We start from the raw sequence: 23,452 nt of genomic DNA, 5'->3' as shown, positions 1-23,452 counted from the left end.
ATTATCTATAGTTTAAAAAAACTTAAAAGGATGTTCCATGATCATTAACTTTTTATCAGTAGTTATATATATTTGGTGAAATAATCAAGTCTTGTAGTTCATGAACTTCAAGAAGTTGCTAGTAGCAGTCTTGATGAATTTTCAAAGTAACATGGGACTATAAAGGGTCCTCTTGATCTTATTTTTATTAAATGGGTCAAGGATCAATTAGTAAATAGTTAATTCATGTCCTTCACTACAACTTCACTGCTCAGGCGGTCAAAAAACATATTTTTTACTTCACAGACCACTTTGTTGTTAAAACTGTATTAATTTTAAATTATAAAGAATAGTTTTTCCTAGCTGCTTTCTCCATCTATTTATGGAGGGATACCTTAGATCCAGCCACCCTTTGTTCCTCAGGACTAAAGAAAATCCAAGTTTAAGCCTCTTTTTTAACATGTGTTCTCCTTCTCCAAACACCCTAGTTCAAATCAAGCTTTCCTGTCTGACCAGAATGTACACAGCATTTTGGACGATGTTTAACAAGGACATTGTACAAATGCATTGATACTTCCTTATCTATCTTAGGAATATCTCCATTAACACATCCTAGGAACATACACTCTTTTCTTCACAGTCACATCTTATAGTCACCCGTTGATTTAAGGGTGGTCAGCCAAGCTTTCCTCCATCTTAGACATTTCTAACCGAGAAGATCCTTACTTACAACTGAGGTTATTCTTAGCAGTCCCTAAATTCAAGCCATTGCACTTTGGTTACTGATATCTATTTTACATTTGCTATTTGAGGTCACCTAATACCTTTCAACTCCCAGAATCCTTCATGTCAACATTGCCTTTCAGCTTTGTGCCTTTGGCGGATTTCTTCAACACATTTTTTTCTTTGTTGAGAGCATTAAGAAAGATTAAAACTAGCTCAGTCACAAATCTAATCTTTGTTGAGTAGCCTCCCTACAGCTTAATGCATACAGCTTAATGCCATTTCCTTTCTGTCCAACTCATTAACGAGTTTACAGTTCCTTCATTTAGGCAATTCCTGAAACGGAGCCATGGCCAATGCTTTCCTGAAGGCAAATGAGGTCAACTACATTACTTTTGTCTGGAAAATAAATCATCAAACACAGTTATCAGGTTAGTGTGGTGCAACCCTCATGTCACCAAACATAAGTGACTCCACTCTATAAGCATCACATTTTAATTAAATCTTAAATATTGCTTCTAAAGAATGTTTCCATCATACTAACAAACTGATGGCAGCATCAATGGTGGCATCAATGACTTCTCATTTCTCCTTCCTAACCAAAAAGTGAGAGATGTTATTCTATCACGTGCCACCACCACTGCCAGCTTGTTGGATTTATTTGAAGTGGCCATTATCAAATTTCTAGGCTCTCACTCAGTTCTTCCTAAAGCCTAGGATGGGATGTCTGGTCCTACCTGGTCTGGGCAGCATTGTTCCAGTCTGGTTTCACATGTTTAACTGAAATGTCCAACAGCAGAACCCAAACACATCTAGTTGAAGACTCCAGTTTTAGATGGACCGACTCACATGTGATGCATGTGTCACTCCCCAAACTGTACAGGAATTTTAAGGAGACTGGGATTCTAGGTGGTTTTGCATATAATTCCCACCTCAGACATTATAAGTCTCATTTCTACCTTCTGCTCCACTATCAACTCCACAGTTTAGACACTGCCCATTTACCAAAAATTGAGACCCAAGCATTTATTCAGATTTTGAGCCATTTGCAGGCCTAACTCCAATTTTGTCAAGTCTCTCTTTGCTATCTGCTTCTTGACCTCCCACACACAGCTTGTTTAGGTTAACATTAAAATCCATCCTGTAGAGGCTTTAATTTCTAATACACTTTCAGAGAATGTAATTCATGCTGGTAGTCCTAGAGTCTCCAAAATGTTCTATTTTTCTCCTGTTCAGGAAATAAATTTCAGCTCTTTACTTGAAGACAATGTGACTTTCCCTTACATTCAGGTTCCTAAGTGCCTTAGTCCAACTAACTTAATTAACTAGATTTCTTGTTTTACAAAAACTTATCCCCATAAACAACATTAGTTCTCTAATCAGTATTCAGAGTAAAATATCTCTAGTGGTATTGTGGAAGATTCCTTGTACATCTTTGTTCTGCCAAGTGTCTCTACTTGATGTATTACCATTCCTTTCTGCTCTTAGATCCAGACTGAAATACTGTTAGGTAGGAGCAAATTTATACACAATGAAAGGAAATACTGGGATCACAGCTTATATCTCAGCATCTTGAAACACAACTGTTTTAAAAAGCATGCTAACACCCAAGCCTATGGATTATTATTTCCATCTCAACCATTGTACAAGATGGAAAGGCATCATTATCACCATGTTGATGCACATAAGTAATCTCATTTTGGTGATACAAACAGGAAGACCTTGGATCAGACTGACAATTTTCTCCTTATCTGACTTGCTGTAGTAAATCCCACAATGAGCACCATGCATTTATTTTAATTTGATGGTACATTTGTTTTCAGAAATCTTATCTTCATAGACATAGAGCCACTTCAGAAATGAAGGTCTTTCTTGGCTTCATCAAGAGCTGTGAATGTTTGTACAGGAAGAGATTTCCCATTATTTCCCATTATTACCACTACACACTAGCTAATATCAGCTATGAAGCCAGCTGGACAAAAAGTCTTCCCATACAACAGAAAATTTCATCCCTATGTCCCAGCTACCCTGCAAGATTTATTAGTCACATATGCAGATAGTTTAGATTATTTAATATTTTTAAATCAATTCAGAAGGATGCTTTCCTTGTTCTATAATTTGAATTACGAGTAAGATCTGGGCAGAATGCAGCATAAATGTCAGTAACATTTTACAAAAATATCTGTTCTTCCTTTCACAGGCAAAAATCTGTCATTCACAATGACAGGTATAGTGTGACAGCAAGTTTCTTATCCATTATTCCTATCAACAATGTGCCTGTTACATTCACATTTTTTAACTAATGCTTTTGAATAAAGGAGTATATTTACTACTTCAATCTAAAAATGTCTAAAACATAGTACACTATTTTTAGCCTTGCCTAATTTTATTTTACTGAGATTTTAATAATACTGAAAAATCTTTAATTTTTTTTCTCATTAATATCACTTAAACTCTTCTTAACATTGAAGGAGAATTCATAATATAATCATGAAATGTATATTTCCAGAAGGTGAAAGAAGTAATTCTTCTACAAGTAATCTAATGCAATTAATTTATTCAGGCTCTATGTTCTCTTCTTCTGCTAAAAAGAGAGCAGTCACCCTCTCCAGACCATACATGTTGCAAGACATCACCTCCTCATAAATATGCTGCCTGGAAAGTGCAGTGTATAACTGAGAGATCCTATGAGAGGCTGGTCCAATGGTTCATGTTGTAAAAAAACCCTGTGCATTAAGTCACTGTAAAAACTGACTCTGTAGGCAGCCCATATGGTTTTACTGAGTTTAGACATCTTCTGCTGTTACATTTTGGGTGCACTTATAGGACATATACTTCTCTTCAAACCTTGAAAAATGAAATATTTAGTTCATGTCAAACTTGTACTGATTTTTTTTTCCTCTTTTTCACACTGCTGTACAGGCAGGCAGAAAAGAAAATATTCTAACAAATTTTTCTTGATTCTGTTCTCTTCCAGGTGACCAACACCTCAGTCTGAGAACAGTCATTCTCATGCAGATTTTGCAGTCAAGTATTAAGTCTACTTAAACTTTGGAAATTAACAGTGTTCTCAGGTTTTCTGCCAAAAGTAGTAAAAGGTATATTAAGATAATGTCCTAGATTAAGAAAAAAATTGATTGAACAGATTAAAGGAGAAATAGTATGGGAAAATAAAAGCATGAAAATCAGATGTAAAAGCATCATTATTTTTCACAGTTGTACTTTTATTATTTGATCCTCTTCTCCACCATGTATTACTTTAATTCTTCAGCATCCCTGATGTACAGGGTGGGGCACCATGAGGTTTAACAAGTTTGGTTTTAATATCTCTTTGGGGGATTCTTTTTATATCTCCTTATATAAGTAATCTTGGCAACAGTAAAAGCATGGCATTTTCTCTTTCCCTGATAAAAGGAACTGTCCTTTACAGTTAAAGCACTGCTACTGCAGTATATATATCAGTGAAGGAGGAGGTTATAAAACACTAAAATAGTCCACTGGGACTAGCTAATGCTTATCTGTGAAAGCCACACTTACGGAAAACTTACTTTCTATTTCCTTATGAAGGAAAAAAAATAAAATACTACATGACTGTCTAGAGGTATACAAAAAAGACTGAAAGCCAACTAAAGGGATATTAGCAGAAATTATCAAAGTGAAACAAATTTAGCCTAACTGGTAGCTTTAAATGAGAAAATGTATAGCTGTCAGAGCAATCACACACATTTGGGGATTTAAAAAAAAAAAAGAAAAGAAAAAAACTGAGCAGATAAAGTATCAGGGGTGTAGAGAATGAAATGCCAAAACCATTAAACCATTTTGGGGTATTAAGAGACAATAGGGATTTTTCAGTTAAAGCCAAATCTGTTCAATAGAAACTGCTTCAAAGACAATATCTATGTATGTAAAAATAAAAACCAACCTAGAAACTCAGAATTCTTCAACACGTGTGCCAATGTCATGGAAAACTCAAGATGGAGATTGTGTGGAATAAAGTCAAATTTGCCACCTACCCCTCTGTTTGGCCAATAATTCTTCCGGTACATTTTTTTCCTTTTTCATATGATCCTGCTTCCCTACTCTCCTGTCTTTCTGTCCTTCTGCTTGCATTTATTTCACTGATGTCCTGTACCCTGAATATCTTGTAAAACAACTCAGTAGGAGCTTAATATTATGTACTAAGTTCAGCAGCTACTCCTTTGGGCATGGCTTTCAACTATGCAGCAACCATTGCAGAAAACTCCCACTTATCTGACAACCAAAGACTGCTACCTACAAATGTGCTATTCACTCAGGTATGCTTGTCTCCAGTCTTTTAAGCACAGATGTCACAGCTGCTCAAGGAAGAGCAGTAGTGATGTCACTGAGCAGTGCATGCGTATCTGTAACTGGAAACAGGTGGAGATGTGTCAGTTCTAGTCGATGTGGTCTTGTGGGGAGCTTCAAAGTACTCTTTGAGAGAAAAACAGAGTATGACCAAATAGACTATTAAGTCAGGCAAACCTTTGCAGTTTAACCAAATAATTGTAAAATACTTTAAAGAGGGAAGTGCTAAATGCAGAGAACTACAGAGTAGAAAATAATACATCTGCATCACCCAGTAAAGCAGTTTTATTGTCTTGACACCGTTAAGCTATTCTTATCTGCTTGTGCACAGCAGCAGCTTTTGAATATTAGGAAAATCACACTGCCAGCAATATCTATTAGTTTGTCATCTGGTATACCTGAAAATTCATGTAATGGGGGTGGGTAGTTACTCGCTGCTAAAAGATGTCCAGGGGATTCACCTATAAACTGATGTACCTTAGAAGGCTCTCATTTATACAATATAACCAGTGCTCCAGTGCAGTAGTTTGCTTAATATAGAGCAAAGTACTCAGAAATATCTGGAACAACTTGAGATTTTCTTTTCAGGGGAAAGGGAGTTACTTCCTTATTGCTACTAATAGATTACATTTTAATATCACTCTATTTTTAAAAAGGGGAAGTTCTTCTTTATCAAAACACCCTTTGAATTCTACAGTAAGACTTCCTGTCGCTCTTGTGAAACATTTTCAGTTTGTATTAAGCCATGTAATATGTGCACATTATTTGTATACAGATTGTTACACTTAGAGTGATCACATTATGCCTTACAGGGCTAAAATGGAGTTTACAAATGAGAGCTGAGTGAACATTGTTGTCACTGTTGTATTTTTGGGGGGCTGACCTACTAGAGAGTAACTCTGCAGAGAAGGACCTAGGAGTCTTGGTAGCTGACAAGTTGACTATGAGCTGGCAGTGCCCTTGTGGCCAGAAGGGCCAATGGTATCCTGTGGTGCCATTGGGAGCAGTGTGGCCAGCAGGTTGAGGGATGTGATCCTGCCCCTCTACTCAGCCCTAGTGAGGCCTCATCTGGAGTGCTGTGCCCAGTTCTGCACTCCTCAGTACAAAAAAGACAAGGAGCTACAGGACAGAGGCAGCAGAGGCCACAAAGGTGACTAAGAGTCTGGAGCATCTCTCCCGTGAGGAGAGACTGCGGGAACTGGGCTTGTTTAGTCTGGAGAAGACTGAGAGAGGATGTCATTAATGCATATAAATATCTGAATGGTAGGTGCCAAGAGGATGATGCCAGACTCTTTTCAGTGGTTCCCAGTGACAGGACAAGGAGCAAAAACTAAAACACAAGAAGCTCCATCTCAACATGAGGAAGAACTTCTTTATGTTGAGGGTGGCAGAGCACTGGAACAGGCTGCCCAGGGAGGTTGTGTAATCTCCCTCTCTGGAGACGTTCAAAACCCACCTGGATGTGTTCCTGTGTAACCTGCTCTAGGTGACCCTGCCTTGGTAGGGGGGTTGGACTAGATGATCTCCAGAGGTCCCTTCTAACTCTAACAATTCTGTGAATCTGTGATTTATTAACAGCACATTTTACTTCATTATCAGTCACGTAATTGCTGTTCAGCACATCTGGTAGTTACAGCAACAAAGCCCTTTCACAAAGTGCTTGCCCTTCAAGACAGGCTCTTCTGACAAGCAAAGAAAGAGCCAGTATAAAACATTTGGTGGACAGAAAAAAAGGTGTCCCTGAATGGCCATCAGCTTTCTGGACTATCAGCAGTCACATGTGTAAACAAGAGATTAGATGTTGTAAGTGGTTAATTCCCAGTTTGGGGGCTCTTAAGGATTTCCTTCAGGATTACTTATTAAAAAAAAATATGTTGGACTGCAAATATTGCTTCACTGTCACCATCTGCCCAATTACATATTTTTAATATGACAACTCATTTAAACTAATGAGGATTTAATGGTCTCTAAGATATGCCATATTTTTTTGTTTACCTGTTTTCCAATATTGAAATGGTTGGCTCAAGAAGCTAAGTTAGGGTTCAGAGAAGGTATGACTGGATGTGGGAGGCTTTTTTTCCTCAGAAAGTTTTTTATTGGTTTATTAAGGCTACTGTATTTTGTTACATGACTTCTGCCTAAAATAAATCCTAGAATGACTGAAGTGTAATGAGATAAGTAACTATTACATTTTAACATAACAGCTAAAATTTTCATATATTTAAGCCAGTGTATGATAAAAACTGTAAGGACTCATATTCTTTTAAGAATTTATTGTCTGCTTCTCATATCTCAACAAATAGGTGAGGATGAGTTAGCGTTGTGAAATATTCTGTTTTAAAGCTAATCCTACCTTTTAAAATTAAAGGGGTTAATACATACAAAGCCTTATGTCAGAGAGTATTTTACCTAAAACCAGAAAAAGACTCCCAAGGAAGTCAAATGCAAGTTGCTTATTGTAGGCCAGGAAAACTTTTGATCATGGAAAAACTCAGTTTGAGCAGTGCCAAAGCCAGTAGGTTGCTTCCAAAGGTATGAGGGGAACTTTTCTGACACATCTGCCTGATATCCAACTCTGAAGATAATTCACTGCACAACCATAATCAATAAAAAAAGGCAATTCCTCAAAAGAAAGCACAGCACAGTGCATTTTATGCTTACCAAACTATCGACATCGATGCTTGAGTTTACTGCCCACTGTAAGGTTCCCATAATGTTCATAGCTAAAGTAAGAATAATCCCAACTCTACCTGGTCCATCACCTGTGGAGAGAAAAAACACATTCAATTTCTATGCAAATAAAAAATAAACAGAAATGAGAAAATTAGCACATACATCTTAAAATGCATATCCATACTCTCTCTTCTTTTGTTTCATGGAGAAAATATGGATTTATTAATCATACAAAGGACTGTTAATCACCAGTTAAACACCTGACTCTGGCACTGAACTCACTAGAAACCCTCATCTTGCTTTGACAGAGGAAAAAATTAAATCTTGGTACTTAAGCTATAAACAGAATCAGGTCTCTGCAATCTTGATTTGACCTTCTTTTTCCAACACTCATGAATCTGTGAAATGACCCTTATCTAACTAAAACATCAAACACAGCTAACAACTTCAAAATCCAAAACAGTTGAACTGGTTTGCATTTTCATTTCTTCAGCAAATAGAGGACATCTTACTGTTTCACAAAGATGCAGCTATAAATTCTTTAGCTTTAACTGTCTGCTGTAACAAATATGGGATTTCTCAGGGATTTTCCTTTATGAGTTCATACAATAGAATACAATACAAGCATTTACACTACCTTACCATTGATTTTTAACCTTACTAACTCAACCTTACAATTCCTATGCTAAAAGGAATTAAGAATTTAAACCATATGCCTTTCTATGATTTCTCCACTTCTTCTATGGTTTTCTTCAGCAAACCTCCTGTTTTTCTTATACACATCTTGTTATCGGAGTAATTACAGAATTAAGCAATAAAAGCAAAATATTCCTCATGAAAGCTGACAGATTCAGAAAAGCAATTTACTGTTGCTCCAGGGGCCTATTGCCTGTAACAGTAAAGGTTACAATGGTGGCAAGATGACAAATTTTAACATTTTTTAATAGTGCTTCTAAGTAAAATATCCAGAAAAACAATAACACAAGAAACGGTTTTCCTAAAAACCCCAAACTAGTAAGGGCACAAAGTGAGAAATGAGAAGGGCAGTAGGGGACGTTTCCCTGTGAATTTTAGGGAAACTAATAGTCTCTTTTGTAACAAAAGTACTGTACATGCTTGTTTTTGTACAGAAGTGATTGTGTGCTTGGGTTTTTTTATAAGGAGAGTTCCTTATACAAGAAATAGAGGATAGCATTTCATAAACTATACAATATTTGATAAAATACACACTTTTACATAACTCCTTTTCAACACTGAAGTACGATTGAATGAAATTTGAATATTAGATTTAAAAACCCCTCCACAAATCATCAAATTCTTGTTCACCAGTGACCATAGTATTGAAATTTCATCCAGATCCTGCACACAAAGTTCAGTGTAAAATTTGGAGAAGTAGAAAAATGCCCAAATATAATAAAAGCGTAGTGAATTAAAAACTGTATTTGAAGTAATCTATAGGCAAGTTTTTCCATAGAACAGAATTATTCCAACATTTTGGGGACACCAGTCTCTTATTCGCTGCTTGTTGGAGGTTGGCTACACCTGGCCAGTCAGGGGCCCCAGCTCAAATACAATTCAGATAGCAACATACAGTGTGATTCTCATTCATGTACTGTGCTTACTAGGAGTTGTGAGTCATTTTTGAGGGGATTTTGAATGGAATTTGCAAAACTTCACATAGAAAAATGGGCCAGTGGGTTGGGAATTAAAGAGCTGGATGACCATTTCTGCTATTGTTATGGCTTTAAAAGATCATTAAAACTTTGCATGTCTTAGCCATTTGCAAGTGGGAGGAACTTATATTTACTAAAAACCTTTGAGCTATACAGATGATAATCAACATCCAAGCTGCTCAGTACAGTAACATGGTTTAAAACATGAGATTACTTTTACAGCAATTACAGTCAAGAAAAAGAAAGCTCTGCCTCTTCAGTTATTTTCAGATTAACCCCTTTAATGAGTTCTCTACAATATCAGACTGCAGATAACAATGGTGTAATTTCTATTTTAATTAAATTGTGTTTACTATTACAACCTACTTAAATCAGTGACTCTTACGAATGCTAGATTTGGTAACAGTTTATTTCTCTTAGAAGTTTCCAAAGCTGAGCTGTTAAAGAGAAGAAGGCTTCCATTTCAGTACTCCGGTAAAGTTACCATACCTGTAGTTATGATAGAGATAAATGCCACTGCAACAAAAAAGACAACAAAAATCATTTCTATCCTCATCTGGAACCAGCGCAGTGTTGACAGGTAGAGGAACCAGTTTGCTGTGTGTAGGTTCAGGGCTTTGTGAAATAAGGTCTCAAAATACGGTTGCCGTCCAAAAGCTCTCAGTGTCCACAGCCCTTTTAAGCTTGTTACAAGATGCGTGAAAATTGGACTCCGAGCTGTGAAGTGTTTAAATTAGAACAACATAAACATAGATAAGTAAATGCCTTTGATATAATGCAAACACACCCCTCTATGCTCTAACTCACAGCAGCATAACTACTGTCAGTGTGTGATTTACACATGTTGTTGGAGTACACGACTGAAGTAATCCTAGCACAGGATAAAAAACAACAGTCTTTTCAAGAATGGGTGCAAACTGCATTCAGTGTATTGACAGGAAAGGATCACATTACTTCTTCATAGTTAGCACACTACTTGGGGAAGCTCCTGGCCTTCTGTAAGATGCCACAAGAGAAAGGCTACTCCTCCCCAGCCACAATTAATTCCTGTAATTTTGATAACTCCCTCATGTGAAGGTTTTTTAGCACAGGTAGAGTACTTTAATGCTCTGGATTCAACTGTACTGACATGGTAATTTTAAGTAGATCTTGCATTACATGAAAAGTGGTGAGCCAATACTGGTTCCCTGTGAACATCAAAGAAATTTAAACTTAGATCTGAGGAACTTCGGAATTACACTTAAGTAAAATAGAAGAAGATCATCGCTGTTTAAGATTCAGGACCGATTTGCTGAGGATCTGCCAGTTTGTTGTAGAGCCAGGCAGCAGTGCCTGCTTCTACAAAGTCACACTTCAGAATGAGGTTTTCAATTTTATTTGGAACATTTTGCTCTCTTAATGGGAGGTGAGGAAGAAAATTTAGTCAAATAACTTATTCAGAAGTAAGCTTTCTTTGCAATCAAGATATATCAATTGTAATTTTTCTTACAAAGAAACAAACTCAAAGGGCACATACCAAGTCTGATGGAAATTTTGCAAGTTACATTTACTCTCAAGAAAACTGTATGTCAGGCCTTTATTTGTTTTCAGCTGCAGTGGGCTTTTAAAAGCCCATCTTTAAAAAGACCTTCTTTATTGCTCTTTGGCAGCAGAGCACTCACGATTGGCTGGATCAGTAACAGCCATGCCTCTAAGGAGATACGTGTTCTGCTCCCAGAGACACGGTCTTGCAGGAGAAAAGGCAAAAAAGAGGAGAAAGGGGGAATCACTTCTCAACTGATTTGTTGTGGATTTAGAAGTCTACCAATTTTGCTGCTCCTACCTTCAGATTCCAGTTGTTTCAGCTGCTGAGAAGTGTGGAGGAAGTATGCCCTTAACAGAATAAAGGCTGCTATCACAGGCACTGATGCCAGGAAGATGTAGGGTTGTAATATTGAGACTACTGTTATAGCGCCAATCACAATCAGTATTAACTGCAGAATGAAAGAAAAATACTATTGATATAGTAAACTTATCATTTTATAGACTAGAGATTGATGACGAATCTCCTTCCCATGGCAACCACATATTGTTTCAACAAACATAAATTGCTAACCTAAGTAATCTTTGCAGCTGAGAACAAACCTCCATGAAAAGATCACAAGTAACTTGGACCAGATCTATAACCTGTTGGAATAAGTTGCCATCTTTTCTAATAGATGAAAGAAGTGTTTTCCGTAGTACAATCAGTATTGCAGGCTTCTAAATTATGAAGCCACACAAAAACAATGGCAACTAGGCACTCACTCTCCAGTTAAAATTATAAGAAGGACACTTGCAGTATCTGCAGCCACCCACCAAACCTACTGGTGCTGTCTCTGTCTTGTCTGGACTCTGCCCAAGACTGTCAGAAGCTGAATGCCAGTCTCTTGAATGTTCTGGGCAAAGCAATTTTGCTGAGGATCAGAAAAAGTGGCAAGTTGTACCTCACTGCTTGCTCAAGGGACTGTAACCCACATATGAAATTAGCACTACTGTTCATCCAGATCAGAAGACAGGAAATAAGTTGTATGAGAACTTGTGGTATGACAAATTAGCAGTTTCAGAAGAACAAAAAGGTGGTTTAAGGTGACAAATGACTCAAGAGGAACAAAATCGTTCCAGAGTTAATCTATTTAACCCACCAGAGACTACCATCATTCTACTTATCATCAGTAGGTCCAGACAGATTTAGCTAAATCAGATCTCAGTCTTTACTCTAGAAGCACCTTAAGCACCTAGACTGTTTTTGTCTCATATCTAAATCTAATGAACATCAAGTATGCCAGTGTACACAGAATCACAAAGTACTGCTTTGTATCAGGGTGTTACTTTTAACACTAAACAACTACTTTAAGTTGCATACTTACCAGCATAAATTGACTGCAAAATGACAATTTGGACAAAATTATGAACATCGCATTGAAACATCACTGCAAATGACCAGTCAGCAAAGAAACAGATGGAAAGCAAAAGTAATTTCACATTAGGAAGAAACCCACAGTTGGTGCTTTTGCTACTATGTTTACATAAATTCAAGGAAGGATTTAAATTACCAGTGCTCCAAGTTAGAGGTCTTTCATGAACAGGTAAGCGCATTCTAAGTTTCCTACACGTTTTTTTTCATCAGAAATCTGAGTAGTGCAACAGCAACATCAAAGTCTATAAAAGAAAATTACTGCAACAAGCTAAGGGCAGAATGGCTTTAAACTGAAGAAGGGTAGATTTAGATTAGATATTAGGAAGAAATTCTTCCCTGTGAGGGTGGTGAGACACTGGAACAGTTGCCCAGAGAAGCTGTGAATGCCCCATGCTTGGAAATGTTCAAGGCCAGGTTGCATGGGACTTTAAGCAACTTAGTGTAGAGGAAGGTGTCCCTGCCCATGGCAGAGGGATTGGAACTAGAAATTTTTAAGGTTCCTTCCAACCCAAATGATTTTATGACTCTATGATTTCTTTTACTGTTTTTCTCATTTCTCTTTAAAGAATGGTGACACATGTGGGTTATGCTTGGGCAGGCTGTAGAGCACTGGTCTGCAGCAATGCAAGAATGGATTTATGTTTACTCATTACTTCGAATTGCAGAATTTAGTAACACTTGTATCTCTAACTTTCAAGAAGCAAATGAGCTGCTCAATTTGATATTAAGCCAAACTATACAGCTCTCACGTTACTTGAGATTACAGTCACTCAGTGACTGTTATAATTCCCATTTATGTCATTTACTCAAATTTTGCAAAGGTCACCGTGATGCCATATTGTTCTCACTACTGGTCCCACAGTTATTTCAATAAAAAGCTAAATATGAACATTTGTGTTCCTTCATAAACTTCAAACACAAAATAAGTGTAAAGTCAGACAGAAGATGATACCTTCTCTAAAAAGGCAAAAGCAAAAATCTAAAACACAAGCCAACTATACTGGCATATGATTGAGGAATGGCATCAGAGGTCTCATGCAGCCCAGTTAAGAGCCACAGTGCTGTGCTGCAGTGACCCCAGATGCTGAGCTTTCAGCCCTGGGACAAAGGTCAGAAGGGGAGACATCTTCCAACATCTCCCAGTTTGGAAAATGCAGCTGGTGGTAGAGACGGCAACTCACCAAGGGTTCAGGGTGGCAATATCTGCAGTGGTCAATTTGATGAACAAACCCAAGTTTATTATTTAGGGAAAACCAGGCATAACCATAGGCATAAATGTTCAATGAATTCACTATGACCTTTTGAGTGTTGACTATATTAAACCTTAGGGACAACACTATGTGCTAGTAGCATCTCACATGAAGGATTTCCAAGAAATGGTGACTGCACTGCAAACACTGGTAGAAGACCAATATGAATGTTAAGAGTAGTGGTAATGTTACTGCAGTCATTAGCTGGTCAGATGGCTGTCAGAGAATGAATCACAGATGCTATCTCTTGTCACTGATGGAAAGGTTGATGCCACTTCTTTTATGGGCAACTTTTACCCCAGGGACTGGAAAGTAACACTCGCCTCTTTCATCCTGAAGCCTCATTAATCATGGATGAAAAGCCCTGCTTCCTAAAAAGGAAGACCCTTTGGTATGTTTAATGCCCCTAAAAGTACTAAGAACTATGGCATGATATCCACAGCTGCAATAGAGAAGGAGGCAGTGTCACTAAACAAGCAGTTAGCCACAGTCATCTAACAGCTTGTTCTCATAGAAGAGGGAGTAAAAACTAGCTCTACAATTTTGTGTCAAATTCTCAGGGAAGTCAGAAGGATGAACTTAGCAAATATAAACTGAAGGTTAGCAGAGACTGTCTCCATCTCCACCAGGCACAAATTTAGGCATCCCAGTACATATAGAAGCCAACCTTTTCTGCAGATGTCTGCACCTGGGAAGAAATAACCACATGCACCTGTACAGGCTGACTAATTGGAAAGAAGCTTTGCAGAGAAGGTCTTGGAGGTTCTGGTGAACCATGGAGCAGCAACATCACTCTGCAGAGAAGGAGGTAAACAGCAGCAGTATCACCATCAGATCAAGGAAGGTGATCCTTCCCCTCTTCACAGCAGCAGCAAGACTGTGTCTCGAGTGGGCTCTCCAGTACAAGAGAGATACAGACATATTGAAGTGAGTCCATTAAAAAGTCTTGAAGATCATAAAGGGACTGGAACAATTCACATACAAGGATAGGTTGATAGAGCTGGGTTTACCCTTATAAGAGAAGGCTTAGGGGGGTCTCATCACTTTGTATGACTGTCTGGTGGTATTTATTATATTTATATAAATTATAAATGTTTCTGTATATGCAAATTTTTATAACTTCCATATATTTAAAAATTATATTCTGTTTATATAAATACCATTAGGTATTTCTTGTGGAGCAAATATGCTTGAGCCAAATTCTTTTCAGTGGCACACACTGCAAAGATAAGAGACAATGGACACAAGCTGAAATACCAAAATTCCATTGAAAAATAAGAAAAAGCACTTTCATTTTGGGGATGGTCAAACACTTGAACAGGTTACTCGGGGGACTCATAGAGTCTCCACTCTTGGAGATATCCCAAGTTCAACTTGGCCTTGAGCAACCTGCTTTAGCTGAACCTGCTTTAAGCAGAGGGGTTGTAGAGGTTCCAGGTCCTAGGTCCAGAGGTCTCTTCCAAATTCTGTGACTCTTCAACAATCAGCACAGAAAGAAAAAGTCCTGTGTATAACTTTACTGTATGTTTCAGAGAAATCTGACTTTTTTCATTAGCAAGGTCCAGGGAAGTCTGAAGCTGCCAAACAAGTCTTAATCTATGAAGGATCAGAAGGAATTATTTATGAAGGTATGACTGGTAAAATGATTCAAGACTGGGTACATTCAATGATCTTCAACAGAAGAACCTGGAAAGACAGGGCAGCTTATCATGCATGTCCAGGAGCCTCTGCTGTAGAGACTGAGGAGATAGAGGTGAACCTATAGGACATTAGAGCACAGGTAAGCCTCTGAAAGGTATCAGAACAGAAAAGCCAAATCTTGAGATTTTCTTATTCTTGAAAACTAACATAATTCTGGAATAACATCCCCATGGTAGATGCAAAATATCAGAAGCAAAATGGCTACACCAGAAAAGACAGTAGCGACTCCTGATCACAGCGAAGATTATACTAATGATTCAGAGTCTCAGTGTCCACGTTTACTCATTCAGCAAGTCTTCACGATGTCAGCAGGGCATGAAGTAGAGGTGTAATGTACTTGAATCTCTTCCTGTCAAGCTGCACTGGCCTCTCTGAAGTCATGAGCCAAAGCTATCAATTACTAACAAAGACATGAAAATGATTGACTGCAATCAAAAAATAGCATGAAAAAAATAGTAATCTCGAGCCAAGATAACTGAAAGAAACGAAGGAATGCCCTTTATGTCTTGCAGCTGAATGTGGGCAGCAGCAGGGATATGCACCCTGTAGGACAAAGATGTTTCTGAGCCTGAGTATCAAGAGTGATTTGCACAAACAGTGGAGGTACACATATAGGCAAGTACTCAAAAAAGAAGCAATATAGTTGACTTACAGGATAAGCAGCTATATAAATAGATATATAGACTGAAAAAAATTTCATATGGCTTCTTTTGCACAGTGTACAACTGAAAGCTTACATTGCTATAAGACAGAAAAAGTTAGAACTTTTACTCTACAAACCTGAATGAAGTCAAATACTGTAAGTGGAAGTAAGTCATCCAGTACTGCTGTATCTTTTGAGAATCTGTTAAGCATACCACCTATGGATTAAGAAATAAAAAGAAGTCACATTTTTTAATACTCCCAAAATGCAAAATTTATTACTTTAACAAAAGGTATGTTTTTTCTGAATACAAAATATTAAGGATTAGTACAATATTTTTTCAAGTACAAACAATTCCATTCCAGTTTAGTGGAGCTACAGCTTCTTTTCCCTTGGAGGAATTTGGCTACACAACTTCTGCTTCAGCTCTTGGAAAAAAGCTAGGAAAATGTAATAAAAACAAAGGAACAATTATAAAGGGCAGAAACTGAGGCACAAAGCATAAGGTCTGTAGCCCTTATGCAGCAGGCCCTCCTGATATGCAAACAATTTGCACATCAGCATTTGTATGAGTTTGTAACCAGTTTGTTTCTGAGCAGAATTACTGTATTAATCATTAGGTAATGGAAAATGAAGGAGAAACTGTATGTTGTATTGTCATTTACCAGTGTCTCTTGTAATCCAGCACACATCAGTAAGAAGCATACAAGACAGGAACTTCATGTACAGTGGGTGATGGAACTTGTTGCACTAGTTATATAATGAGCTTCGTTTCAGCTCCAGAACCAAATCTGAATATGCATATCATTATTCACACTAGCTGATATTTTATACCATTTTAGTAGGACTACTCATGAAATAAAGCACCATTTATCATCCACACCTGACTCCTTGTCACTCACAACATAGCTGACTATATAAGTTTTAGACAAGGTCTATTCATTAGAAGTTATTCTAGTTTTATTGCCTAGAACAGTGAACAATTCATTTTCTCCAACTTGCAAGGTGATATTTCAGAATCAGAATTGACAACCGAAATATGTCACATTTAAGTGCAATCAAGTTTCATTAAAAGATTCACAAACTACTTTATGTAACAAACTTTTAACATTCCACTTGATTTAAAATGTAAATGTAAGGAAACAGTATCCTTTAACAAAATGAAACCGTTTAATTGACATGAAGCACATAGATGAGTTGCCATCTCAGTTACCTGCTTTCCAAGAGTTGAATGTTGACATAGGTGCATGAAGAACTGCATGCACCATCTTTTGATGAAGAGTTTTAGACACTGTTATAAGCGTATGCACAAGGGGTAAGCCTCTGAAGACTCCCATGGCAAGCAGGGTATCTGCCACTCCCACATAGATGTAAATGATGTAGTAGCTGCTAGTGTCAGTGACAATCACAGGAGGTCTGTCAGAGGTATTGTTTTCTAACTGTGTTGAATTTACCTTCAAAGCTGTCCTGTGTGATGGAAATTAAAAATAAATACATTACTGTAAATTGTGCATTTTTATCTTTTCTCTGTTAAACAAAACCAAATAGTACTGCAGTGTTCATTTGTTTTAAAACTATGTCAATGGTTATATAAATACATATCCAGTCATTTTTTAAATATTTAAAAATATAAATGTATAAAATATAAATTATGAATGGCTAATAAATCTACTGCCTGTTTAATCACGGACAAACCTAGCCTAATCAAGGAAAACACATCCAATTCTTTTAAGCAGGAAAAATAAGTCTTGAAAAAACCTGAATTATTATGGAAGTAAAATACTTTAGATGTACTAAAAAAACTCAAAGGCTTTAGTGACCTATTGTAAATGGAAATCAACATAAATCCCTCTTCCTCCAGATCAGACCTAAGTCACCATATGCTTCTATACTCAAAGACAGACTTATCACTGCAGGACCAAAACAAGGATCAAAAGCATTAACCCAGGAAAAGCCATACCACTGCTCAGTATGTTTTAACCTTCAGTTGCCTGACCCTGTGACTTCTACGAACCTTTCATAGGTTAGCAGAGGAAATTGTAAAAATGAGGTCTTACAGAAACTGCTCCCTCAAAATATTCCTAGGCAAAATCTCACCTGGCACCTCTGAAAGACAGCAGTGAACTACAGCATGTTGAAGATGCATCCCAGAGTGAGCTGACCCAGATAAAGTCTTGTATACACTGTTGTGTACTCAATTACAAGGCACAAACCATTTGACTGTTAGCACTTGAAGAAGTACCACTTAAAGGTACCACCGACATGAGATACTTAATCATCCAGCTATGAACCATTTTGTTGAATATAAGCTAGTGCTTATCCACAGAGAATTCTGGTAGAATTTATTAATTATTTACAGCAAAAATCAATACAAAGGAGACCCCAAATTTCTTGATAAATCATCACCACTACTTACTTTTTAAGAAACCATAGCCCAACAAGAGAAGCAGCTACCTGTGACCAAAGAAAACAGAGTTAAATTTTGTCTTATCACTTTATGTACTTTTTCTTACTTATCTTCTTTCATTGACTTTATACCTGTTTTTAGAGGACGAATACTAAATGGATGGAAGTCAAACCTCACTGAAGCAAATATCTTGTTATATCTGGTTTTTTCCACAGAAATAATTTAGTGCATCCCACCAGGAAAGCTACATTTAGACTTGTATCACAATCAGGCTCTCAAGTGCCTAAATATTCTTTTATTGTATTTTACCATACTTTTATAAAGGCTTGCTAATGCATTTCCAATGACAACTGTATGCTTTAACATATTTTAAGTTTTAAAGATTAATATTTTTAATGACCGTAAAAGAGTAAGTCTCTCGGTACCTTCAAAGGCAGCTATCTAAATATGAATGTCAAACTTTGAACATAGTTATTGTTGCATTGTTGTTCTTGCTAGCTGATAGCTACATTTGGTGTATCTATTTGGCTGATATTGCTTGGCTGCTTAGTTTTACATAATTCTCCACATAATCTATTGTAATATTTTTAAAAGGTAGAATTAAACCCTTTTTATTGTGAGGTGTTCCAGTGCTCAAAAGAAGTTGAGTCTGTAACACATTCTCTTGTCTGTCCACTGAAATACTGGAGACCTTCATCTCATCTACCACCTTTTCAATCTGCTCTATTTCTGCCTATGATCTTTTTTTCTAAGGGTTGAAACAGTTTCTACATTTCCTCTCCATAAATTTTTATGTCACTGGTACAGAAGTGTATTGTGATAATACCTCAGCACATAACTAATGTCTTCTCATAGGGAGCCACTAACTTTTGCAGGTCTTACAGTAAATAACTCAAGATTGACCATGATGTCTTGCATTAAGTATTTAAAAGAATTAATCTTCTTTCACAATAATATGTTTATATCTCCCAACAGAATTCTGTTCTCATCTTGACTCCTCAAAACAGAGGAGTTTTTTTCAGCTGTGATGATGAAGGTAGATAATACTGTGAAGAATAGTTTCACAAAGCCCTTCACTATGTTTCCACTTGTAACTGCTTTTCTTCCAGTTCAGCAACCCTAATCTATGAGTACTACATCTAGGAAACACAGTTTTGATCTGCTGAAGTGAGCTACTCACCCATACACATACCTTGCAAATCTAGGAAGTATCATGTTGAAAAATACCAAGAGAAATTGGCATTGTATTTTATAAGTTGACATATGAATACAGTCATACTGATCTCCCAGCCTGAAACATGCTCCTTTCCTCAGAAAAACACTTGATTTAGGATATTAACTGTAAAGGAGGATACTATGAGATTCTACATGCTATAAGCCTTTCCTAAATTGAGAGACAAGATAAAAAATGGGCAATTTCCCTTATATGAAAAACAGTCAGACTTCCATGAACAGCCAGACATTCTTCAGTGCTTTTTCCAATAATGCTTTACACTGTACTTGGAAAAAGTGTTCTTAGCACGCTGCAGGAATACTCCATCCATCTTTAAATGCTATCACAGCCATTCAGCACTCTGCCTTACTCACCACTTTTCTTTCACTAGGAGTAAAACTAGTAACTCATTTTTCAAAGCCATTTTCCAGAATTTATGTACGTGTTCATCAAAAAATTACAGTAATTATTGTTGTTAATTTCCCAAGGCTCTGCAAATATGTATTTTAATGGAAAATGAAAGATTATTTACCTGTGAAGGAGAGACCTGCATAGGGTGACAGTTCTTATTTATTGTAACACGTAGTAGAAAATAACCAGGATATTTTGAGAAGTTGAGTCTTCTGCTGTTGTGCACTAATCACTATTGGTAAATAAATGCTCATCTAAGTAGTAGAAAAGTTATCGCAATATAATTCAACAGCAGCTGTCAATAAGCAATACCTACATGTCTTTATGCTTTATCCATTTCTCACAAAGAACACAGTTTGAACAAAAATAATTTGTAGCAACATGACAACAAGCACAGATTTTCTTACCTCAACTAAGAAGACGATCACACACAAAATGAGAACAAAAATCAAGTTTTTGTGGATGGTAAGGTATCTGAAATAAGTATTCCATGTAGTAACAGTACCCATGCTTTCAGGATCATCTATGAAGCATTCCTATCAAAAAATAAGTTAGACCATACTAAGAATGATAATAGTATCCATATATGAGAATTTCTGACATATGAATGCTGCCATTCTTTCTGCTAACTCACTCCAAATAATTGAACTGCAGCATTTAAATCAGCTGATAATGGCTAGAGAGCAAGGTACTCACTGGGTGAGTCATCTTTGATAAAAAAATATAATTTAGAGATTATTTCAAATTTTCAGACAACACTGAAAGAACCAAGATTTTTCCAGCACTACCAGAATCAAAAGCTATTAATCAGTACCTATTTTCTTTCAATGGAGATTAGTATTGTAAATTTTTAAACACACAGGGTTTTTTTTTCTGCTGAGATCACAAGAAAAAATAGGCAGTGCTTCAGCAAATTATGAGTTTAAATATTTCTTAGAGATTTTTACCCACCTAGGAAACTCCTTCAGAAAATTTTCCTATCCTAAGAAAATAAACTGTCAGTTTTCAAAATGAAAATAGTTCATCATGACAGACTGACAGTTATTAAAAAAAAAAGACTTTTGGTCCAGTTCTTGGTATAAAACTCATCCTTAATTATATAATTTCCAGTACCTCCACAAAACCAGAGTAAAATCAAGCTAACTCCTCTGTTCAGTATCTATATCAGGATGCAAGAGCTAAGCAGTCTGACAAATCTAATTAAATTAAATTAAATTAAATTAAATTCCAGTTCTAAAAACCGTGCTCGTACTTCAAACATTTTATTTCTTCCATGAGCCTTAAGGTTTCAAAGGTCAATTTTACAATATTTAGGTCAAATGTTTTACAATGATGTTTTTCCAAGTTACGGTTTCAAATTTCATTTTAGCATAAGTGATCTTAAAGGTAAAGTGCAGGAGATGAAAACTCGGTATTGAAATTCTCTACAGATAACATTCAAAAATTATAAGAAATCAGGTACAATAAATTTTTGAGGATTTCAATGATTTCAAGATAATATTTGAGGTTCAAAATTTTCACAGGTACTACAAAAACATATTCCACAGAGAATGTCTGCACTAGGAATGAAATAGTAGAGTAGAAAAATACATCAGAAATATATTGCACTAAACTATCACCATATCAAAACCAAGCTGAATGTAAATCAACACACACCTTCAAATCCTCTTCATTGATTTCATCAGTTATGTCCAAGATGCTGTCTCGAGACACACGCCTGGTGTAGATATCTATCTCAGAAGACAGGTTTGTCTGAGGCACCATAGACATTTTCCGAAATGTTGTACTTCCCTTTTTGGAAAAGTTTGGTCCATAGTTCACGGAGGTGCCCGTCATCAGGTTTAACACAGATTGCCTCCTCCGACCTTGCAGTATATGGTCAGTGCTTAGCATGCTACTCCGAAGCAGACCTACATCTCCTTGTTCCAAGTCAGGCACCAGTGAGAGTCTCCTTTCTGGTGGGTCATTGTGGCCATCGTCTATCCCATTGACCTGCATCCCATTCCTCTGCACTACTGAGAACTTCCTACTTGCATTAATGGGGTTAATAATTACGGAATTCTTCCTTTTGTCATTAAAATCTGATTTTTGTTTAAAAGATTGTTTCTTTATTTCATTTCGTGATCCCATGCCTTCTCCTTCAATGGAAAATCGTCGGAGAGTCTCAGTTAGAATTGAATTTCTTCTCTCTGCACTGAACTGATCAAAAGAATCAAATCCCATCAGCTCTGAGCTGAAGTCTGGCCGTTGACCCTGAAGTTCAGAAAATGTTCCATAGAAATAGCAGCTCCCTTCATGTAAAATTAATATTTTGTCAGCAATCTTTAAATGCTCCAGTTTTGAAGTAACCAAGATCCTAGTTTTATTTGCCATCAACTTGCACACACAGCTGTAAAAGAAGGAAGTGTTAACATTTAGGGGGTTTTTCCTCATGATTTAATGTTGCTTCTATCCCTTTCACTCTCAATCTATTTGCTCTTACCTGCTTCTCTCCCACTTGTCTTGGGTGCTCCCTCAAACTACAAAGGAAATGGTAGAGCTAAGATGTGTAAAGGGTGAGTACTTTATTGCAGGAATCAGAAAAAGGGATACAATTTAAGCAATTTCAGGTCAATCCAAAAAGCACATTTCAACCTGAAAATGAAGTATTTCTTTTCATCTTAGGGTTACTCAGATCTTTTGCTGCCAAATTTAAAAGTATTAGCTTGATTTCAAAGCTTCAAACTTATGGTGAGTAAAAAGCTCATGGATGGCACTGTTTGTCCTTACTCTTTTGATCAACTGGACAAGCCAGAGGTCTGTGTCTTGGGACAACCTGCTACCAATCTCCTGGTCAGCGGGAACTTTCACGTGACCCAACTTCCAGTGATTAGAAAAACAGGACAAAATATAGCTTTTTGTAAAAATTTATACTCACAAAGCAAGTAAGTGTTTATAAAGGAAAGCCTTTCTGGTACACACACACACACACCACATACAAAACCATGCACACTGGGAGTAAGAGACTATAGCAGGTTCAATATACTGAGATGGAAGAGGGAGCAGTAGTGCTCACACCTGAACCAAGCTTGTTCCCAGCACAGTGTACTATCCTGCTGCTAACACAACATACTCAGCCACAAGAATCCCGAAAAATAAATATCCTCAAAAGGTATAATTTTGATCACTTCAGTATTTGTGTACTGTTATTAAATTCCTGTTCTTGATTTTACTTTATGCTGGTTGGTGACATTCTTAAATACAATCTATCAAAACATACAATACCTTTCAAATATCTCTTTTTCTGTAAAAATGTCCAAATGTCCAAAAGGAGAATCCAGGAGATACAAATCAGCATCTTTGTACACTGCTCTGAACAGAGAAATGGAAAAGACATTAATATTTATAAATTTACATAAATATAATTAAAAAAAAACGCCTTTGCACTTTTATCTGAAAACCTTGCAGTTGATAGACTTTTCTACACCAGCAATATGGAGCTGCAGTTCAACATTAAATGTGCTTATAAGACACCT

General features: G+C 36.8%; 1 protein-coding gene across 1 annotated transcript in view; it reads right to left on the bottom strand.

The window, feature by feature from the left end:
* CFTR (cystic fibrosis transmembrane conductance regulator) overlaps nt 1-23,452 on the bottom strand; it is a 75,806-nt gene that overhangs the window by 17,492 nt on the left and 34,862 nt on the right. Inside the window, exons 13-21 of the mRNA XM_027656860.1 lie at nt 23,202-23,288; nt 21,594-22,326; nt 20,345-20,473; nt 18,323-18,360; nt 17,120-17,373; nt 16,044-16,123; nt 11,197-11,347; nt 9,864-10,091; nt 7,690-7,790 (exon numbers count right to left, since the gene is read on the bottom strand). Coding sequence (XP_027512661.1) covers nt 7,690-7,790; nt 9,864-10,091; nt 11,197-11,347; nt 16,044-16,123; nt 17,120-17,373; nt 18,323-18,360; nt 20,345-20,473; nt 21,594-22,326; nt 23,202-23,288 — 1,801 coding nt within the window. The remainder of the gene's footprint in view (nt 1-7,689; nt 7,791-9,863; nt 10,092-11,196; nt 11,348-16,043; nt 16,124-17,119; nt 17,374-18,322; nt 18,361-20,344; nt 20,474-21,593; nt 22,327-23,201; nt 23,289-23,452) is intronic.

Source organism: Corapipo altera, unplaced genomic scaffold (genome assembly GCF_003945725.1).
Source record: "Corapipo altera isolate COAL_440 unplaced genomic scaffold, ASM394572v1 1, whole genome shotgun sequence".
Taxonomy (NCBI): domain Eukaryota; kingdom Metazoa; phylum Chordata; class Aves; order Passeriformes; family Pipridae; genus Corapipo; species Corapipo altera.
This window is presented reverse-complemented; position numbering and strand designations above follow the sequence as displayed.